The 17,719-nt window shown below is 36.1% G+C and overlaps 1 protein-coding gene and 3 long non-coding RNA genes across 5 annotated transcripts; 2 read left to right on the forward strand and 2 right to left on the reverse strand.

Annotated features, from left to right (window-relative positions):
- Positions 1–2,888: 2,888 nt before the first annotated feature.
- LOC124453328 (farnesyl pyrophosphate synthase-like) lies at positions 2,889–7,475 on the forward strand. 2 transcript variants are annotated; one of them, XM_047004127.1, is made up of 10 exons: positions 2,889–3,182; positions 3,269–3,293; positions 4,416–4,531; positions 5,036–5,116; positions 5,186–5,308; positions 5,787–5,869; positions 6,064–6,136; positions 6,243–6,320; positions 6,799–6,933; positions 7,104–7,475. In XM_047004127.1, exons 1-10 carry the CDS (start codon positions 3,045–3,047, stop codon positions 7,302–7,304), a joined length of 1,053 nt encoding a protein of 350 aa, XP_046860083.1. In that variant the 5' UTR covers positions 2,889–3,044; the 3' UTR covers positions 7,305–7,475. The 2 variants fall into 2 exon arrangements, with proteins under 2 accessions (XP_046860083.1, XP_046860084.1); XM_047004128.1 differs by lacking the exons at positions 2,889–3,182; positions 3,269–3,293 and adding an exon at positions 4,051–4,323.
- Positions 7,476–10,538: 3,063 nt separating this feature from the next.
- LOC124453325 lies at positions 10,539–12,612 on the forward strand. Its single transcript, XR_006951046.1, has 4 exons — positions 10,539–10,581; positions 10,765–10,900; positions 11,419–11,623; positions 12,217–12,612. It is a non-coding gene; the product is annotated as an uncharacterized LOC124453325 (long non-coding RNA).
- On the reverse strand, positions 12,113–12,702 carry LOC124453326. Its single transcript, XR_006951047.1, has 2 exons — positions 12,630–12,702; positions 12,113–12,330 (listed from the first exon to the last, which is right to left on the reverse strand). It is a non-coding gene; the product is annotated as an uncharacterized LOC124453326 (long non-coding RNA).
- Positions 12,703–13,330: 628 nt separating this feature from the next.
- Positions 13,331–14,223, reverse strand: LOC124453327. Its single transcript, XR_006951048.1, has 2 exons — positions 14,086–14,223; positions 13,331–13,918 (listed from the first exon to the last, which is right to left on the reverse strand). It is a non-coding gene; the product is annotated as an uncharacterized LOC124453327 (long non-coding RNA).
- Between the last annotated feature and the right edge of the window lie 3,496 nt (positions 14,224–17,719).

Below are 17,719 nucleotides of genomic sequence, written 5' to 3' on the forward strand. Positions count from 1 at the left end.
TTTCATTTCCCACCTTAACAAACTGTCGATCTTCATCATTCGCGATAACATTTCGGACATGTTGGAGTTTGAATGCCATTTTCGAAGCTTCATTAATTTTCGAGATCTATAATAGATGTATAGAGCTTCGTCCTCATTAGAAGCTTCACCAGCAAAATCGTCAACATATAACGACTCGATTAATAAGGAGACTATTTCTGGATCGACATTCTTGTATTTCAATACGTGGTGACGAATAACAGTAGATAATATTGCAGGACTTGGGGTTAGACCAAATGGTAGGCGTCGGAACGTGTATTCCTTTAGAATCGGGTGAACTTTGTTAATATCGTCAATCAAACCAAAGAAACTTCATTATCTTTCTATCTTCGTGGAACAATTTGTATTTGATGAAAAGCCTTTTCGATATCGCCATCAAGCCCAAAGGAGAAGCCTCGAAAGTTTATCATAGTGTCAAATAAACGTGGAACCAAATTTGGTCCCTTTTCGAGGCAATCATTGAATGACTGCTCCTCCTTAGTAGCTCTTGCCGAACCACGCGAAAAGCGAAAACCACGCGAAGTTTTGTAGTTTTCTTATCTTCTCAAAGCACGCCTTGATGGGGTAGGAAATAACCGGTTTCATGTGCAACACGAACTGGGTCAATAAGTCCTCCTTTCACTTGATCTTTGATAATTGTATCGTATTCTTGCAATAAGGGTTTATCTTTATCGAGACGAGATTTCAACTGGTGTAATCGTTTCAAACACATACCGTAACAGTCTGATTTTGGAATACATTCCCCCTTCCAAGGTAAATTCACTTCATATCTCCCTTCATCCTCCAGATATTGTATATTCCTCAGAAACTCCTCATCCTGTGAGTCGCTGGATTCTTTGATTCCCATTGATTCGATCTCCCTAAACCGTTTCAAGCATTCATGTAATTTGGGTTCTCTCTTGTCAAATGGAACTTCTTTGAAAAATAGTAATCTTCCATGATTAAAGTAACGTTGGACAATTTCGAATTAGTTTCATTTGAGTAGGCCATGTTTCACCATCATTCGTCTGTCCAGTGATAATCCAGCCAAATTCACTATTAATCGCAACAGGACCACCTTCACTTCTTACAATCTCGCCTGTCATGATATCGAAATAATAATCTGCTCCAATTAGAATGTCGATGTTGCTGTACGTCTGTCGTCCAGAGAGGATATTGGTATTGGAAAGCTGCAACTCCATCAGATGAGGATAATGATTACGATCAATTGTCGTTGTTAATGGAGAGCAGATATTTGGGAAGAAAAGAGCTGTTATGATTCGATTTCCATTCTTTCCTTTCAGGGACAAATGAACCAAGTTGCATTTTTGCTTTGTAAAATGTTGGTTGCCAAAGGTATTTAAGTTAACAACTTCTCTTCTGATGGGAACTAGTTCAAGCCGTTTTTTTAATGAATTCGTAACGTAAGTGCGCTGACTACCCCTGTCCAAAAGCACGCGAACAGGTATCAAAATGGAAGCATTCCCGTTATTGCAGTATGTAATAGCTGTTTGCAGAAGAAGTTGGTAACGCGTTTTTGCCGTATTCGTCGTAAAGTAATTATTTCCATCAATCATAGTAGCTGTGCGAACGTTGTTTCCTTCCTTGGTTTCTGGCGGGTTGTTTCCAATAGGGGAAAGTTTGAGATCATTTGCATTCTTTTGTTGAAGAGGCGTAAAATTTGACTTAATCACTTCACAAATCGATTGATGATGAGCCCCATGACAACGTCTACAATTCTTCTTTGACTCGCGTGATCACTGTTGAGTCCCCACTGACTTCAAACATCTTCCTACGCCTTTGATCTCTGTGTGTGCTTAAAGGATGAGGAAACAAATTCACAGAGGGTAGAAGTACGCCAACGATCTTTCAACCATTAACTAAAATGAAGCAAAGATTGGGTGCGTTGCTGTTTGGGTGGGTTGCTGTAAAGAAGCCATTTCTTTGCCTCACAAAAAATAAGAACAATCGGTGTGGGCACAAACACCATTAATGTGAAATGTGAAGCAATTGGGTCAAGTTTTAATGTATGATGAGTGAACTTTTCATTTGTTTTGAGTAAATGGACAATTTTTGTATAAATAATGCTAAGTAAATGAGATGCTAAGTTTGAAGTTGTGCCCTTAGTGACACGAAGGGTGGTTCTATGATGGTATGAAGATGCTTAAAATAGGGAGGTCTTTTGATCTGATCGAGGTAAAGGATTTCTAGACAAATAATAGTGACATTCCGTATTGCAACGACATACAACATCATCCACATAAAAATCATTGAAAAGAACTTAGTTCAGTTTCAATGGTCGTAAGGAATCTGTTAAAAATGAACGAAGAATAAAAGTCAATATTTTAATTGATGAAGAGCTAAAATACTGGTTTCTACGAGTCATTAGCATTGAAAGGTTTCCTTAGCAGTAAAAATTAATTAACTTCAATATTAAATGGCCTTCTCATCGGGCAAGTACCCTAGAACTTTATGACCCTCCGAATTAAATGTTCCTCCCACGCCCGAATGCTTAGACTACAATGTCATTTGTCAATGTCAATCAGATTTCATGATGAAAATGCATAAATTTAGAACAATATCTTACTATCAAGTTTGCATTCTTCGAGACTTGCTTGGAAATTAGAACAGTTTAGATTTAGAACACACTCTATCTCGTCTTTCCCAAAGTCATTACTTATTAAAGTTGCAACTGATTTTATACAACAACAAAAATGCCTGCAAACGTTTTATTTAACATAAAATCGAAAAACGCGCCATAAAAACATGTGCTATGATGATATTTTCGAAATTCAATGATCAATAAAAATGATCGAACATTTTACAGCCAATGTACTGCCTTTCGTTTGAAGAAGCAAAAATTGTACCATGATATTGCCTTACACAGCTCAAAGTACCTTGTGTTCGTGTCAGTTTACAATTACAAATCAAATGAGACTGCAACGAATACAATTAGCCAAAGCTTCTCGGAAGAAGACTTCGAAAAAGGATTTTTTCTCTCCGTTTAAACTTTCATCCATTTCACAATGACGCCGGCAAAACGTCTTAAAGAGCTAATTGTACAAGATCGCAATAATTTCGATGCAGCGTTTCCAAAATTAATAGAAACAGCGATGGCTGGATTGCCGAGTGAAACGTCCAGCGCTATCGCACATTTTGAAAAAGTATGCTCTTGAATTCTTGATGTAAATACGTTGTAATTTTTAATGAATGTGTTTGATGATCAAGTCTCCATTGGTTAATTTTTTAGAACATCATGCATAATCTTCGTGGAGGTGAGTTTTAGAACTATTTGTTGTTCGAGCAAAATACTGCACAACTGTAAACTAAAACATTTCCTGACACCCAATTAAGCAAATATTCGTATCAAACATTATATAATGTTGAATATCTATTTACGATAAGTATTATACCAATTATTCGGTAGGCATACTTTGACAAATGCTCCACTCGAAATTCACCGAAATGTGACTTTTAGCCCTACTTCCGGCTTCTGTAGTCTGTTGGTTGCAATTTCCTGTTATACTGACATATTAATTTCCAATCACAAAAACTTTTTCCCAGCTGCGCAAGGGATTATTTAGAGCAACACGTGTCTGCTTCAAAACACACTTTCACCCCGCAATTTTAAAAAGATAGGACGAAGCAGTATTGAAGAAGATGTAATGAAATTCAACATTTGAGCATGAATACGTGAGTGCCTATTTTCTTAACATAATACCTAACGTATACAATATGTACACGGATAAATATGCACATAGGGAAAAAATGATAGATACATATACGTACAGAAAGGGACATTAATAAAGTATGCAAAGTTTCTGCTAAGGCGATGAAATTAGTTGACGGGTTTTACTATCAGTATTAACTTGTGCTCTGTTGTTTTTGATTCGAGAAACTTCAAGAAAATAAAGTCGAAAACTAAAAACCAATTTTTACGTCTCTCACAATTACGAAATTTCTGAGAATTATGGGTTAACGAATTTTGCTTCTTATTTCCAAGGGGAATTTTTTTACGTAGTGCTTATACAGTGGCGGATGTAGGATAAGTCAAAATAAATTACTGCAACATACTTTGAAATATCTTTACATTTTTAAGCACCTTTTAGAGGCAAGTCCATTGGTAAATTAATTTTGACGAACGCGGTGGATCTGCAACTGAGCTTATATACTACGCGACTTTTTTTTACATTTAAACATGTGGAGTGCATGTTTCAGTCTTTCATATTCACCGCGTTTTTGGAATTGCCTTTTGTAGTCAGCATTTATGGAAATCGCAACCGACTAAAGCAGAGGGCACTTGTGGTATTTTGACTATAAATTACTTTTAACCGCTAGTTGTCTTCATTGATGCATTTCTTGATACGTATTGACCGTTAGTCAATCACCTAATTTAGGTAAAATGAATCGAGGAATGACAGTGCTGTCAACTTGGAGACTATTGCTAAGTGATAAAACACCCAGTGATGACGAGTATGACTCAGCTATTGTGCTGGCGTGGTGTATTGAATTAGTAAGGAAAATTGTAAACTAAATGAATGCCGTTGTTTGATACGTAAATTTCATTGGGAGTGTTTAAAACTTCTTTCAAGTTGCAACAAGAAATTAGCGTCAAGTGCAATGTACAAGGAAACAGTGGCAAAGCAAAGTCGATAATTGAAGGGTGGTGTATTTTTGTCTGTTCCTTTGAAATGCAACATGCATATATGAATACTACGGCTCTCCCCCCCCCCTTGCCCAAATATTGAGCTTGCTACAACACTAGTTGAATGAAGCGCCTACGCTAGAAGTTAAGCTTTGCTTTTTTGAGTACTTGGATGATTGATTTGATGAGGTTCTGTGTTGTGATGCAGTAGTACGATTTGATAGTAAGCTTATTTTATTTATATACGTACACCAATTGTATAATGCATGAATGGACTGTTCAAGTCTGCAGCTATCAAGATGATTTTACTCCTTGTGCGTTTAGACAGAAAAAGCATGTCTGTGTTTCGACTTTTTCTTGGCTTATTCTTAGCTTCAAGCGTTCTTCTTGGTGGCAGATGATGTGATGGATCAGTCTTGGACGAGGCGTGGAAAGCCCTGCTGGTTTAGACAGGTCAGTTGTCAAAGTATTTCTTTCAAAAGAAGTTTCAAAAGACTCATTTTCCTGTTGCTGTAATCGCAGGAAGATGTAGGCTACATCGCCATCAACGATTCCTTCATGCTGGAAGCGCTAGTGTATCGATTGATTGATTTTTATTTTCGTGGAAAAAGTTGTTACAAGAATATTACTCGTCTGGTTCACGAGGTACGAAAACTGCTTGTGACAACAGCTCGAACTTGACGGTATGCCAGTCTTCATGCATGGGATTTACACGAAACAAATATTGTTGTAAACACAAATATTGTATTTATTTCAATATTTTTGAAATATAATTGAATGAGTAAGTTACTCAACTATTTTTCTGTAAGAGGCATTTCGGCAGCCAAATCGACGAAATCGAAATTCGAGAAATGATTCTGTATAAATGTTCAACCATATATATAATTTTTGCGTGTACTTCCAATCTTCCAAACCACCAGCCCTCTCTCATCCACCACAACTGAGCTCGCATGTACTTGTTTCTTACATTTTGGAGCTTTTCGGCGGAGGGACGGAGATAATATCAAATACTTTTGACTTTTGAAGATAATTTACGCTTGGCGTGAGCTACATTGATATAATGCATTTTTGGATTGTTCTGAAAACTAATCTAAGCCATTTAGAAATCTTCATTGCTGTTTAGGTAACTTATCAGACAGGAACGGGACAGACATTAGATCTTATAACAAAGCCGGGAGAAAACTTTGTCAACTTTACTTTGGCGAGGTATTGTATGAGAATAGTTTCGCTGAATGATTTCACGGCGTAGGAATATAAAAAAATTCCTGTGAAGTCGATCACAAAATAGTTACCAGCAAAAACCAAGTTTCCTTTACATACATACGAGCTATTGACGTCGACAAGTACACTGTTTTTAAATGGAACTTGAATGGCTATGTGTCTTGCTCAATAATGTTTAGATACAAGGCTATTGTCAAGTGGAAAACGTCATTCTATTCATTCTACTTTCCGGTGGCTCTGGCGTTGTACATGGTGAACAATTTTTGTGTTTTTATGGAATGTTGCCTTCGAATGTATTATTTCCTTCGATTTTTTTATTGTTTGTGTCGGCTTTTTATTCGTTGTTCGTTTTTCTTAGCATAACATAACCGATGCCAAAGTTCATGATATATCAAAGGAAATCCTTCTGGAAATGGGAGAGTTCTTTCAAATACAGGCGGGTTTTTAATTTTGACGATGTTGATTGAGTATTATTCAAAAAAGTCTTGAATTATAATATTGTCTTTTAAAACCACGAACGCTGATTGGCTGAATGCCCGAAAAAGGCGTGTTTCCATAACTCTATGGAAACAAGGGAATTTCAGTCACGTAAAGTGTCGCAGACAGCGTGGCTCGCGCGGAAAGCAAAAATATCAACAATATAGTATTAAGATCAATAAATTTATCTTTTTACCATTGTTTTTTCAAACGCTATTTTATGAAGAAAATGAAAAACATTTTACTTGTTCCAACTGAAATCTAGAAACAGTTATGAAACACTTATGAAAATATGGAAAACTTGGAAATTGCTTTGAGGACATCTGCACTTCGTTCTCGTGCTTGCCACACAATTTTTCGTTTCTTCAAAACTTTCCCCCGTGTTTCTATAACTGCTTAGAAACAAATTTATAACTTTTGCTTGTCCATGTGCACAGGACGACTATCTTGATTGCTACGGCGACCCGGCAATTACGGGAAAAGTTGGAACGGATATTGAAGAAACGAAATGTTCTTGGCTGCTCGTTCAGGCTCTGCAGAAAGTTGACGAACCACAAAGGAAAGTTTTAGAGGTTAGTTTGGTAAAATGTAAAAGCCAATTCTATTATTTCAGAAAGCCGTGCAAAAATATTTTAAACTGACAGCTATAACTGACCTTCTCCCTCCCCCCCCCCATTCTATCGTTTGTAACCCTGCCAGTACCTTCGGAAATTTATTGAAATGAACTGAATTTTTGACATAGGAGAATTACGGTGTGAATGATCCAGCTGCCGTGGCGAAAGTTAAAGAAATTTATTCAAAGTTGGATTTGAAATCTATTTATAAGAAATACGAAGAAGTCAGTTACCAGAAATTAATGAAACTCATTGAGGACGTTCCAAGCGAATTGCCAAAAGAGATCTTTACTCAACTTGCAGCAAAGTTATACAAAAGAGATAAATAATTCTTCAAACGCTCGAGAATAAATTGATGACTATCAGATCATATGATATGTTACAACTTTTCTTTTTTTTCCTTATTCCTACCTGTTGATTATCTGGAAAATTATGAGAAACAAATGTTACAATCTCGACATTTATGTATTCAAGCGACAGTAAAGCTAGATTTCTCCGTACAAAATCTGTCATTTTAGTTACCTCTCAGAAAATTGGCATTCATGTACATTTGTCTCAACTACTGCAACCTTACCACAGAATATATACTGTACAGAATGTCCACTCTTGTCGGAACCTTTGATGTTTTTGGGACTGCGCATGCTGCTTCGCGCATCTCGGCCGCCATCTTCCTAGCCAGTCAATTTCTGACAAACAATATAAGGATTATGAAAGAGTGTTTTATGCAGTGCGGTGTTTGAAATTAAATGTAGAAATGATCTTTGCTGGACAATTTAAGCAATTGTCTCATGAACCTCAAAAAACCACTGCACCGGCACCGCAGAGATCATTGTCCAGCAAAGATCATTTCTACATTTAATTTCAAACACCGCACTGCATAAAACATTCTTTCATATAACATTCCTTTCACGAGAAAACATGAGCCCAACAAAATTGACCTGCTCACCACTGTGTGACTCATTGAGCTCTATAAGACCTGGAGGGGAAAAGGGGCCTGGACCCCGTGGTCAAAAACATGGCGGTAATGGCGGATTTTGGTGGTCAAAATTTCCACTTTAAAAATTTTTTTCAATATTCACTCCCTCCTGATTTCTAATACTGTTTGTATGAACGAAAACAAGTGAGAAAAAAAACAACAATTACGATACCGACAGCATATCATGTGAAAATAATGCTTCAGCATTGCGTGAAAAACACAGTACAGACACACATCAAAATAAAGAAAATCGACGGTAGAGAAACGCATATTTTGGATGTAACATTTAAGTTATTTTATGACATTTTAGCCTTTTAAAAGTGAAAATCAAACGGCATTCTTTACTAGACCTGTCAATTTCGTCAAACCTATACATTATTTCATGCTTTTGTGTGTTTGACTGTTTGTAAACTGTTTGGTGCACCTATTTTTCTTGCTTCAAATGGATAAATCTTTGTAAAAATGCTCCTAAGGAAGCGAGAAAATGTTTGCTTCAGTCCTACGACATAAGTCAACTGAAAATTTATCATGGATAAGTATCATAAGTGTATTGTCATTACCTGATAAATCTACTGAAAACTCATAAAGAAAGTATGTTGAACTAGAAGAGCTACAAAAAAGAAAAAATTCAAAACACCATGATACTGTTGCTTGGTAATTTGTATTTTGTAAACAGCTTGGCAGAATCTTGGATCTATTACTGAACAGAACTACATTAATTTTCCATTGAAATTACAAACTTGGAAACTAAAGTGCATTGGTTTCTCTGACAAAAACACTGTCTATTGCTGCATGAAGGCAAAATAGTTATTTGACAGTGTAGGTGAAGAAATTTATCAAGTACTATAAATATTATTGTGCATTACTTACAGTTTTTTTGGATTGTGTAATATATGTCATGAACAAGATATAATTTTTCAAAAATGCTAACCCCTTCGAGCACTACTACTCTTCTGTTTTGCTTAAACAACTTACAGCTACCAATACTAATTATTTATATGTACAAACTAACATTTGGGAATTAAATGATAAACAACTTGATAAATCTTTGTATTTTACATCAAGCCTTTGAATTAGTTCCTTTTATCTCTTGGTAAAAAAATATTAATGAAAGACTTACAAATCACGTTTCTCGAAAATAGTATTTTGTACAAAGAAACTAATTAATTGGAAAGGTCACATGTTGAATACAGACTTTGCTTCTTTGACTAGGTTGCTTGACCATGAGCAAATTTAAATTTGTTTACAATTTGTTTAAAGAATTCTTTTTATTGATTTCTACTAATTCTTCATAAGACACAAAGAATTTCTTTGCCATGTATTTTGGCTTCTTCTACATTCAACTTCATTGTAAGCAATGCATCCGATGTGAATTTGTGGATCACCTGGAATCATACCAAGTATGGATTTGATGAGATGAGACAATAATGTGTTTAATTTTTCATGCATATTAATGATATAATCATAAGCTACTGTTGAACAAAAATTTCAAGGTAGAAACAAATCTTAGCACATTGTTCAACACACTACTTTTATCTTGGTTTTGAAGTAGTAACCTGTTTACTATAACAATAAATACTTCATTTACAGAAACACTAAGTAGTACTTTAAAATTGTTTGCATAAATCCAACTTTCCAATCCCATTATAATTGTCTACAATGTACAGTCAGTCAAATTGAGCAGGCAAACAGTTTAATAGTTATTTTTATTATACAACATATACCATAGTTCTCATTAATTTTGCATGGCACTGCATTCAATTTCAACACAACTCTGTTGTAAACTTTCCCTTCATCTTTTAAAAAAAAACATGAACAAATTATGCCCCATTTTTGGGATGTAAACTCAATTCAAATCAGTAGAGTTTAGCTTGATGCCTTGATCATGATACAAGATGGATGCAAAACTCGATAAAAATTGACAGCTTCGCCACGTCTGGCGAGTGATTAAGTGAAGAAAAAACAAGACTGGACCAAAATAACTTTAAATTAAAACTTAGTAGTAGAAACACTCTTCAAGTATCGTGTTAAAAACAAAATAGTAAAACTAATACTGTGCTACTTACCGGAGGCAAGAAATGTTCCCTTTTCTGTCGCTATTTCAGCATCCGCAAACCACAGAAGTTGGCAGTTTAATAAATAACGTTTTAAAAAAGTGTTTATGTTAGGAAAATAAATAGTTATGATATTTTCTATACTCGCAATCGTGGTGGTCAAATCAGGGTGGGCGACAAAAATTTTATTTCATGAGCCCGCGTCTCTCCGCTGACTTTGACCACCAAAATCCGCCATGTTTTTGACCACGCGGCCGCGCACTAATAATTTATACTAATTTTGTTGACGTTTCCCCTCCAGTTATTATAGAACTCAATGTATAGATCTCAATGGTGTGACTTCATAGCTCAGGTGGTCAGAGCACTGCACCGGCACCGCAGAGGTCATGGGTTCGAATCCCCTTGAGTCACCTGAATTTTTCAGGTTCATGAGACAATTGCTTAAATTGTCCAGCAAAGTGCGAAGATCATTTCTACATTTAATATAAGGATTGTAAAGAGAAGTACAAATATTTGCCTGTATATCTTCAATAAGGTCGTAGATGTGTTCCTAGCGAGAGTTTGACAAAATTTGAGGTATATTCTATGTCTTTCTTTTTTTACAACGTAATTAAACGTGTTGTAAAGCTCGAAATCTTACATTTCGTTCTGTGACTGTGACCGCTCCTCAGCTTTGTAAACTGCAGTCAATAGAATTTTTCTTATTTTGCCTCGTTAATGACATTAAGTTTGAAATCTCTTGGAATTTTTTACTTACAGTGGTTTGGCACTTTGATGCAGTTTAGAAGTTCAGATGACCTGCATCATAATGTATTGAAAAAGCATTGAATCTTGACAGTCACTTTCATTTGATTCATCCGAGGTGTATGCGGGTTCATTTATTTTCCTTCTAAAGGTGAGTCACTTTTACGTACTTTTTATTTTTTTTGAACTTGGCGGCTGATAGATTACGATTTGTAAACTTGATGGCATAGTAAATCCTCATTCTTAGAAAGAGTTTGAGGAGATAATCAATTGAAAAATGCGAGCACTGTTCAAATGGGATTGGAGCTTTTTGTAGCTGCTGAAGAATCTTTTTCAAAATACCTACACTTTTTGTATAAGTGGAGAATTCTGTGACAAATATGTCTTCAATTTTGGTGATATATTCATAAAATGATACTTTTGGTGCAAGGAGACCGCCAAAGCTTTTGTCTGACTCATATGCCTTGAAGTAGCAAAGCAGATTTCTGCTATCATCAAGTTGGTTTGTGACCATAACTGACTCACATATGGAACACTTGTACTTTTCAAAATGTTTCTGGAGTAAGTATCCAGCTACATAAGCAATTGGATTCTCTTTCATTAAATTGTCACCAACCTCCTTTTCCTTGTAATCCCTTGTCTCAACATCGTCAGTTTTTGTGTTTTTAGATGGAGAAATCAAAACAGGAATGCTTGAGTCAGCTTTGCAGAATTGTGCCAGTAAGTCATCAATGTCATCTTCACAGTTGCCTTGTGATGAATTTAAGAATGAACTAAAAAACAGCTTCCTGAAAGCACGGGTGAACTGGATGGAGGTCGGATTGTCGCTGTTGCCACCCTGCTGACGAATTGCTCCAAAAAAGTTCACTATTGGGTCAGTATTTAATCTTGTTAGAAGAAACTTAAGCCCATAATTTTGGTGAAGGTTATCCCAAATCTGACAAATCTCATTTATGGTAATTAGCCATCCATTGATGCACTTTACTCTGCCTGTTACATCTTGGCTGCCATGAAAATCTTGAGATTAGATAGGAAGTGAATAGCTTGCTCATAAAAGTTGAGGTGTGGAGAGGTATTGGTCAATGCACATTTTAAAGACTTTTGTGAATGTACTGTTGAAACGTTCACAGAATCAAACAGAGAATCAAACTTCAAAAGGAATTCTGCAGTGCCCATAGCTGATGACGGCAGACATCCAACACTTACATATGTGCATATGGATGCTGCTACTGTGTGGCTTAAGACTTGGGTAGCATATTTCACCTTCATCTTTGCAAAGTTGTTTGGTGCAATGTGCTTATCAGTCAGTTTAGGTGCTGCTCTTATTGACAACTTTTTATCTTTTAGGCAGCTTTTCCAATGCTTTTTCCAAATTTTTATGTGTTGATGGATTTTTGTTTGCATGCGTAAAACGACTTATTTTCCTTGCCTGGGCTTTTATTAACTTTCGTTGTTTTTGTTTTCTAGGTGTATTATTGGATAGTATAGCACTTGTTTGGCAAGAAAAATCTGAAGTTTGGCTTTCTGTACTAGGCCCACTTTCATCAACTTCGTGCAATGGTGAATGTTTATCTGGTGGCTCTAAACATAAACTTAAGAGTAATAACTAATTTAAAGTGGTGACCAAAAGCTTGAGATGGAAAATAAAATGCAAAATGAATAACTTTAGCTATAATTACATCTCACCAATACTAATGGTCAAGAATTAGAACTGAAATAGTTTCCCAAGTATTTTTGGACTCAACAATGAAATCATACAATAGAACTTCTCATACCACCTTTCCTTTTTTCCTGATCTTTATCCATTTTAGATTTTTGGCTGTAAAATAAATTTGTTAAAATTTGTCTAATTTCATCTTGAAACTAGGTTTGGTGTTTACCTTGTATATGTGATTGGTCCACTCTTTTAATTGTTCTCCGTTTTGTGCCAACAGTGAGGGGTGCATTTGGAATACTAAATAAAGTGGGTTTTGCATCAGTCTTTAATGGATTTTTCAAATCATTTGCAAACATAATATCTTCAAAATGATCAGTACATAATCGACAATTTTTGTAAAGGTAGTTTGCATCCTTGTTCATAAGATCCTCTCTTCTGCTGAGAATCACCCATTCCTTTGATCTGGAAAGACAAATGACTAGGGTATGAAAAGGTTGTTTTATTTGATTTCTAACAGCAAAATTTGATTTGTGATTGAAGTTTCACCTTTTGGGATCTCTTGGAAATCTAAAAAAACGTAGATGTGGATGTGAATGCTTGCTGTTTGAACAGTTAACAGCAGAACAAAATGTTCGTCCTCCTCCTTTTCCTTTATATTTCTTTCCAGTATTTGGCATTAATGTTTGAATCCACAGCTGATGTTATGTAAAGTTTGCAAGAAGTACTTGTAAATTGTGTTTTCCATATACCACTTCCACTTTGAATTATCATATTTAATCATTTTTTATGTTTTATTGAATCTGTAGGAACAAACTACTATTACAGATAAAGCATATACAATCATCAATTGAGCAATGTTGAGTATTGTTTGAGTTTACAAGGAAAATAAAATATGAGCATAGGTTTTCAAGACAATTCACAAAATTAAAGATCATTGCTTTTAATTCTCAGGACAGTTCCGCCATACAGTTTATATTTATTTCTAGTAAAAAACTACAGCAGAAGGATTCTATTAAAATAAAATAAATAGTGGAAATTTAGTCTATGAGATTTACTGCAAGAATACATTACTCAACTACCAACTATTGCTACAACACACAGCATAGATGCCATTCGTCATGGTCAAAGTTGTTTTTTAGTCCAACTAAGATTTATTTGTATACCAAAGGTAAGTAATAAATTATCTTATCATTTAATTAGCTCATGTCTGTCTTTGTAATTGACCAAAATTCAAACAACAGTACAAAACTTCAGTTCAGCCAGTGTGTATGCTCTTATGCAATTCACTATTTCTCAGATACATTATAATGGTATATGATCATTTACAAGATCAATATATCGCATATTTATCTACCTAACCACTGATAAAATGTTAATTACACGTTCAATAAAACTATAACTACTTAGAATTTATAGTAATATATTGGTCTTAATGGTATCGTATAAACAGTGCAGCTTTAAATTGGCAGATATTCCTGGATGTTTTCTTCTTAAATAACACAGAAAAATATCCTGAAACACCAAATAAATGTTCTGTAGTTCAATCATCAAAGTTCAGTCGTATGGTGTCATAAAGATTCATAGTGTGATCGTTTGACCAAATCGAACATGCGATGACGATGAGTCGGCATAAAGTACGACTGAGATTCCTTAAAACTTTCAGAAAAGTTAAAACATACCTTGCTTTTGCTATTTTATAAACTACGCATCAGATTGAACAGCCTCAATTGAAAAAAATCGACGTTTTCCAGTCTTCACTTCGCATCTTACCATATAGTTTTATATACCGCTGCCAGCTATTGACTGGCCAGGAAGATGGCGGATTTGGAGCATGCGCATGAAAAATTAGCGACAAGTTAACTCAAGAGTGGCCCTTCTGTATAGTACATATTCTGTGGCCAAGACAAGAGTCGCTCCTATCAAACAACAGAACATACCACGACTTGAATTGCTAGGCGCAACTACCTTAGCAAGATTAGTCGATTCGATATTGAAAGCGCTGACTTCAATAAAATGTATCACTGACCTATGGACGGATTAATTTACCACATTTTGTTGGATTCAAAATCATAAACTGTGGAAGTCGTATGTACAGAACCGCGTAAACGAAATCAGAAAGTTAACTAATAGTTATAAATGGAGGCACTGCCCTGGGGTAATAAACTCTGCTGACTTGCCTTCTTGTGAGTGTTCCGGAAGTGAACTTCTGCGATCTGGAATCTGGTGGAATGGTCAGCAGTTTTTCCAAGTTACTGAAGACAAATGCCTCGAAGACCTTCAACCTACAAAATTGGATGAGAGCCATTGCTACACAGAAATAATACAAAATCCTCTTCCAATAACACAATCCTTGACTTTAATATCGCTTCCCGACCGTAATTCCATCCACTTGGAGTAGATTATTGACCAAGACAGATATGGTACGAAGAAGAAACTACTTCGTGTCACAGCACAAATCTTAAAGTGGTTATATCACGAATTTTAGCCCCCCTTTTTTATGAGCTTAATTGAAAATTTGGATTATTTGAAGAACTATGACATGTCGCTGGACTTAGATAAATATAAGTTGCTTAATTTTGCCTCCAAAGTCGGGTACTTTTTGCGAATTTTTTACGACGCCATATTAATACTTGTGACGTAGATAGTTGAACACGTCTGTTTCCGTCAATATAATATTATATTATAGGAGGTGATTTTGTTGTCGTTTTTCTTGTCTCAAAAACAAATAATGACAGTATTTTCAATAAAATATTAAAAAACAAGTTGTCCGGAAAGTATGGCCTCAAATCAGTGCTCAGATAATTCGAATTCGATGTCTGAATGCGTATCTGATTCGAGCTCGGAATCCGTGGGTTATGTCGAGCATTTAAACGACTTCGCATATGACGATGAACCGCTCGCAGGAGATGCTGATGAAGTGCATACTCCAAATGATCCCGATGGAATTCTCCCTGCGACCTAAGAACAACTAAGTGATGGCGTAATTCCACTCGGTGAATGGTAAGTTGTTGTTTTCTCCTGTTTGTAATATACATAAAGTTGCTTTATAAACCACAATGCTCCCACGTTTCAGGTGTAATTGTCAATGCTGTTATACCGATTTGTTAGAAGGCGCATTAGAGTACAGATGCTGTAAGGAAATAGGACCAGCTTTGCAGAAAATGACATTCGATGGCAGCATTGAGAAACTATCATGCATAACACAGCATGCCAAATTTGGGCCTTTAGTTCACGAGGCTGTCCTTGAAAATGTCGGGCCACTATTGAGAGATAGGAATGGACGTGCTTATCGCCGCCAAGCATCACAATCATTAAATATGTAAGATTGTAAATTGTATGAGAAACAATGTTATCATCAACATTGTTTCAAACAAACAAACAAACAACATTTGTATACCGGCCAGTATTAATCCCCGCCGGGGGGGTTGACCGGTCCATGAACTTTTCTACGCCAAACGTCTCTATCTCTCGCCATATCTCTCGTTATACCCATTGCCTTCATATCACTGTTCACAGCATCCATCCATCTCTTTCTCGGTCTACCTCGTCTGCACTCCTTCCCTTCATTGTCCCAACGTTCACTGTGCCTACCCGAAGGGTGACACTTCCACCAACATTCGATCCGGAGATTCTTCGCACCCCCTGCCCACTGAAGGGCTGCCGGGAACTGGGGGCCATGTCTTCTTTTCCAAAGTTCAACAACATCATCAACATTGTTTCATCAACAATAATTAGTCCAACCTTTTTATTTACTTCAGGTACTTGAGAGCTGTGGCATACAGATGGTTGAGAGCTTGTGGCATACAGATGCATTTAACTGAAAAAACTTCAAGTGGACCAGTTGAACATCGCAATCCTTTCTCTATATGGTAAGAATTGTCAAACAATGTAATATCATGAAAGATTTAACAATGTTGAACGTACGTATGTCACTAAACGATAACTTGATTTTACAAATATGCATTGTGTAGCTAATTAAGATTAACAACTAAGATACAGCTTATGTTATGTGGTTTGTTTATCTTATAGGAGGTTGACTCACGTTTACAGATATGTGCGACAGTTTCTATTTTGAATTCGGGCAAATTGCAAGTGAAAGCCTGTGATGCTGTGAAGGCGGTTGTTGAGTACTTTGCAACCAGGGACTCTGAGTGCATCTGTTGAAAAACAAATAAAAGATGAAGTACCTTCATTTGTGCCAGGGTGGATTGCCTACACTTTAAGTAAATATAACTATAGCTTTTTTAAGTAATTAAGCAAGTGAAACAAAATTATTGAAATGTTTTTGCTAGATAACAGCGATATAGCAATAAAAAATTGAGTTTATTGTTTATATAACAGACCTCCGTTGGATGAGCATAGCGTGCGCCTTTACACCGTTATACAGGGACGCCGGAACATCGATAGTTGGGAGGAGGCAAATAGTAAAACATATGTGTTGCCTGCTTACTTTCTTTTGAAATCAATTGTTTTTTACGATCAGTGACTACGAATATACATATGAACATTTGCCCCACCACCAAATTACCGACGCTGCAGCGTCACTGATCGTTATTAGCAAGTATTAAGTCAATATTTAGTAAAATATAAAAACAGTAAAGCAAAAATTATTCTAGATAATTGATTCAACATTGTGGCAACTCAATTGCAACAACAATCTCATTTTGGTTGCCGATACAACCTTAGAAGAATTTGTAAAGCGTGGCTCAAGTAGCCGTCGACTGTGGCAGAGAGGAAGGTTTCAAAACATTGAGAAGTTTTCATTCCTTTGAATATAAATGGAGTGCACTGGACTTTGTTCGTAAGTAACTCATCAAACACAATTTACACTTCATTTTTCGTTTTGCTGAATTTAAAATGTGTAGAATAAGGGCAACCGTAGACAGGGGCGGTCCAGGATTTTTTCCTTGCTAGTCAAAGTGGCCGGAGGCGTTCGTTGCCTAGGGAATGCACCCCCCTGAAAAGGAGTTTTTCCAAAAATAGCTTAAGACTATAGAACTCAGGCCGTTTTGCTCAATATCAGATCTCATCAGCATGCCTAGGATGCAGTTGATTAATGCACTTTATATTCACTGTAACATCCGACATGGACTGCCAGGTCTTTGCAAACCCAACCTTAAAAAAATTCTTTATGATGAGCCACGATAATAAGCAGTTGCGAGCATGCTGATTATTACTGAAGACACACCATCAAAACACAAAACATGCTTAAGTCCATGACAAACGCGAAATGTAGTACACAGATCTTGCAACAATAGAAGAAAAACAATCTACATTTTTAAGCAAAACAAAGTATAGATTTTCCAGTACAAT

The sequence above is a fragment of the Xenia sp. Carnegie-2017 genome, unplaced genomic scaffold (genome assembly GCF_021976095.1).
Source record: "Xenia sp. Carnegie-2017 unplaced genomic scaffold, XeniaSp_v1 HiC_scaffold_25, whole genome shotgun sequence".
Taxonomy (NCBI): Eukaryota; Metazoa; Cnidaria; class Anthozoa; order Malacalcyonacea; family Xeniidae; genus Xenia; species Xenia sp. Carnegie-2017.

Coding starts and splice junctions, on each gene's coding strand:
- LOC124453328 (XM_047004127.1), top strand. CDS start 3,045: ATGACGCCGGCAAAACGTCTTAAAGAGCTAATTGTACAAGATCGCAAT. Junction 5,117..5,185: donor AGCCCTGCTGGTTTAGACAG/GTCAGTTGTCAA, acceptor CTGTAATCGCAG/GAAGATGTAGGCTACATCGC. Junction 6,321..6,798: donor GAGAGTTCTTTCAAATACAG/GCGGGTTTTTAA, acceptor CCATGTGCACAG/GACGACTATCTTGATTGCTA.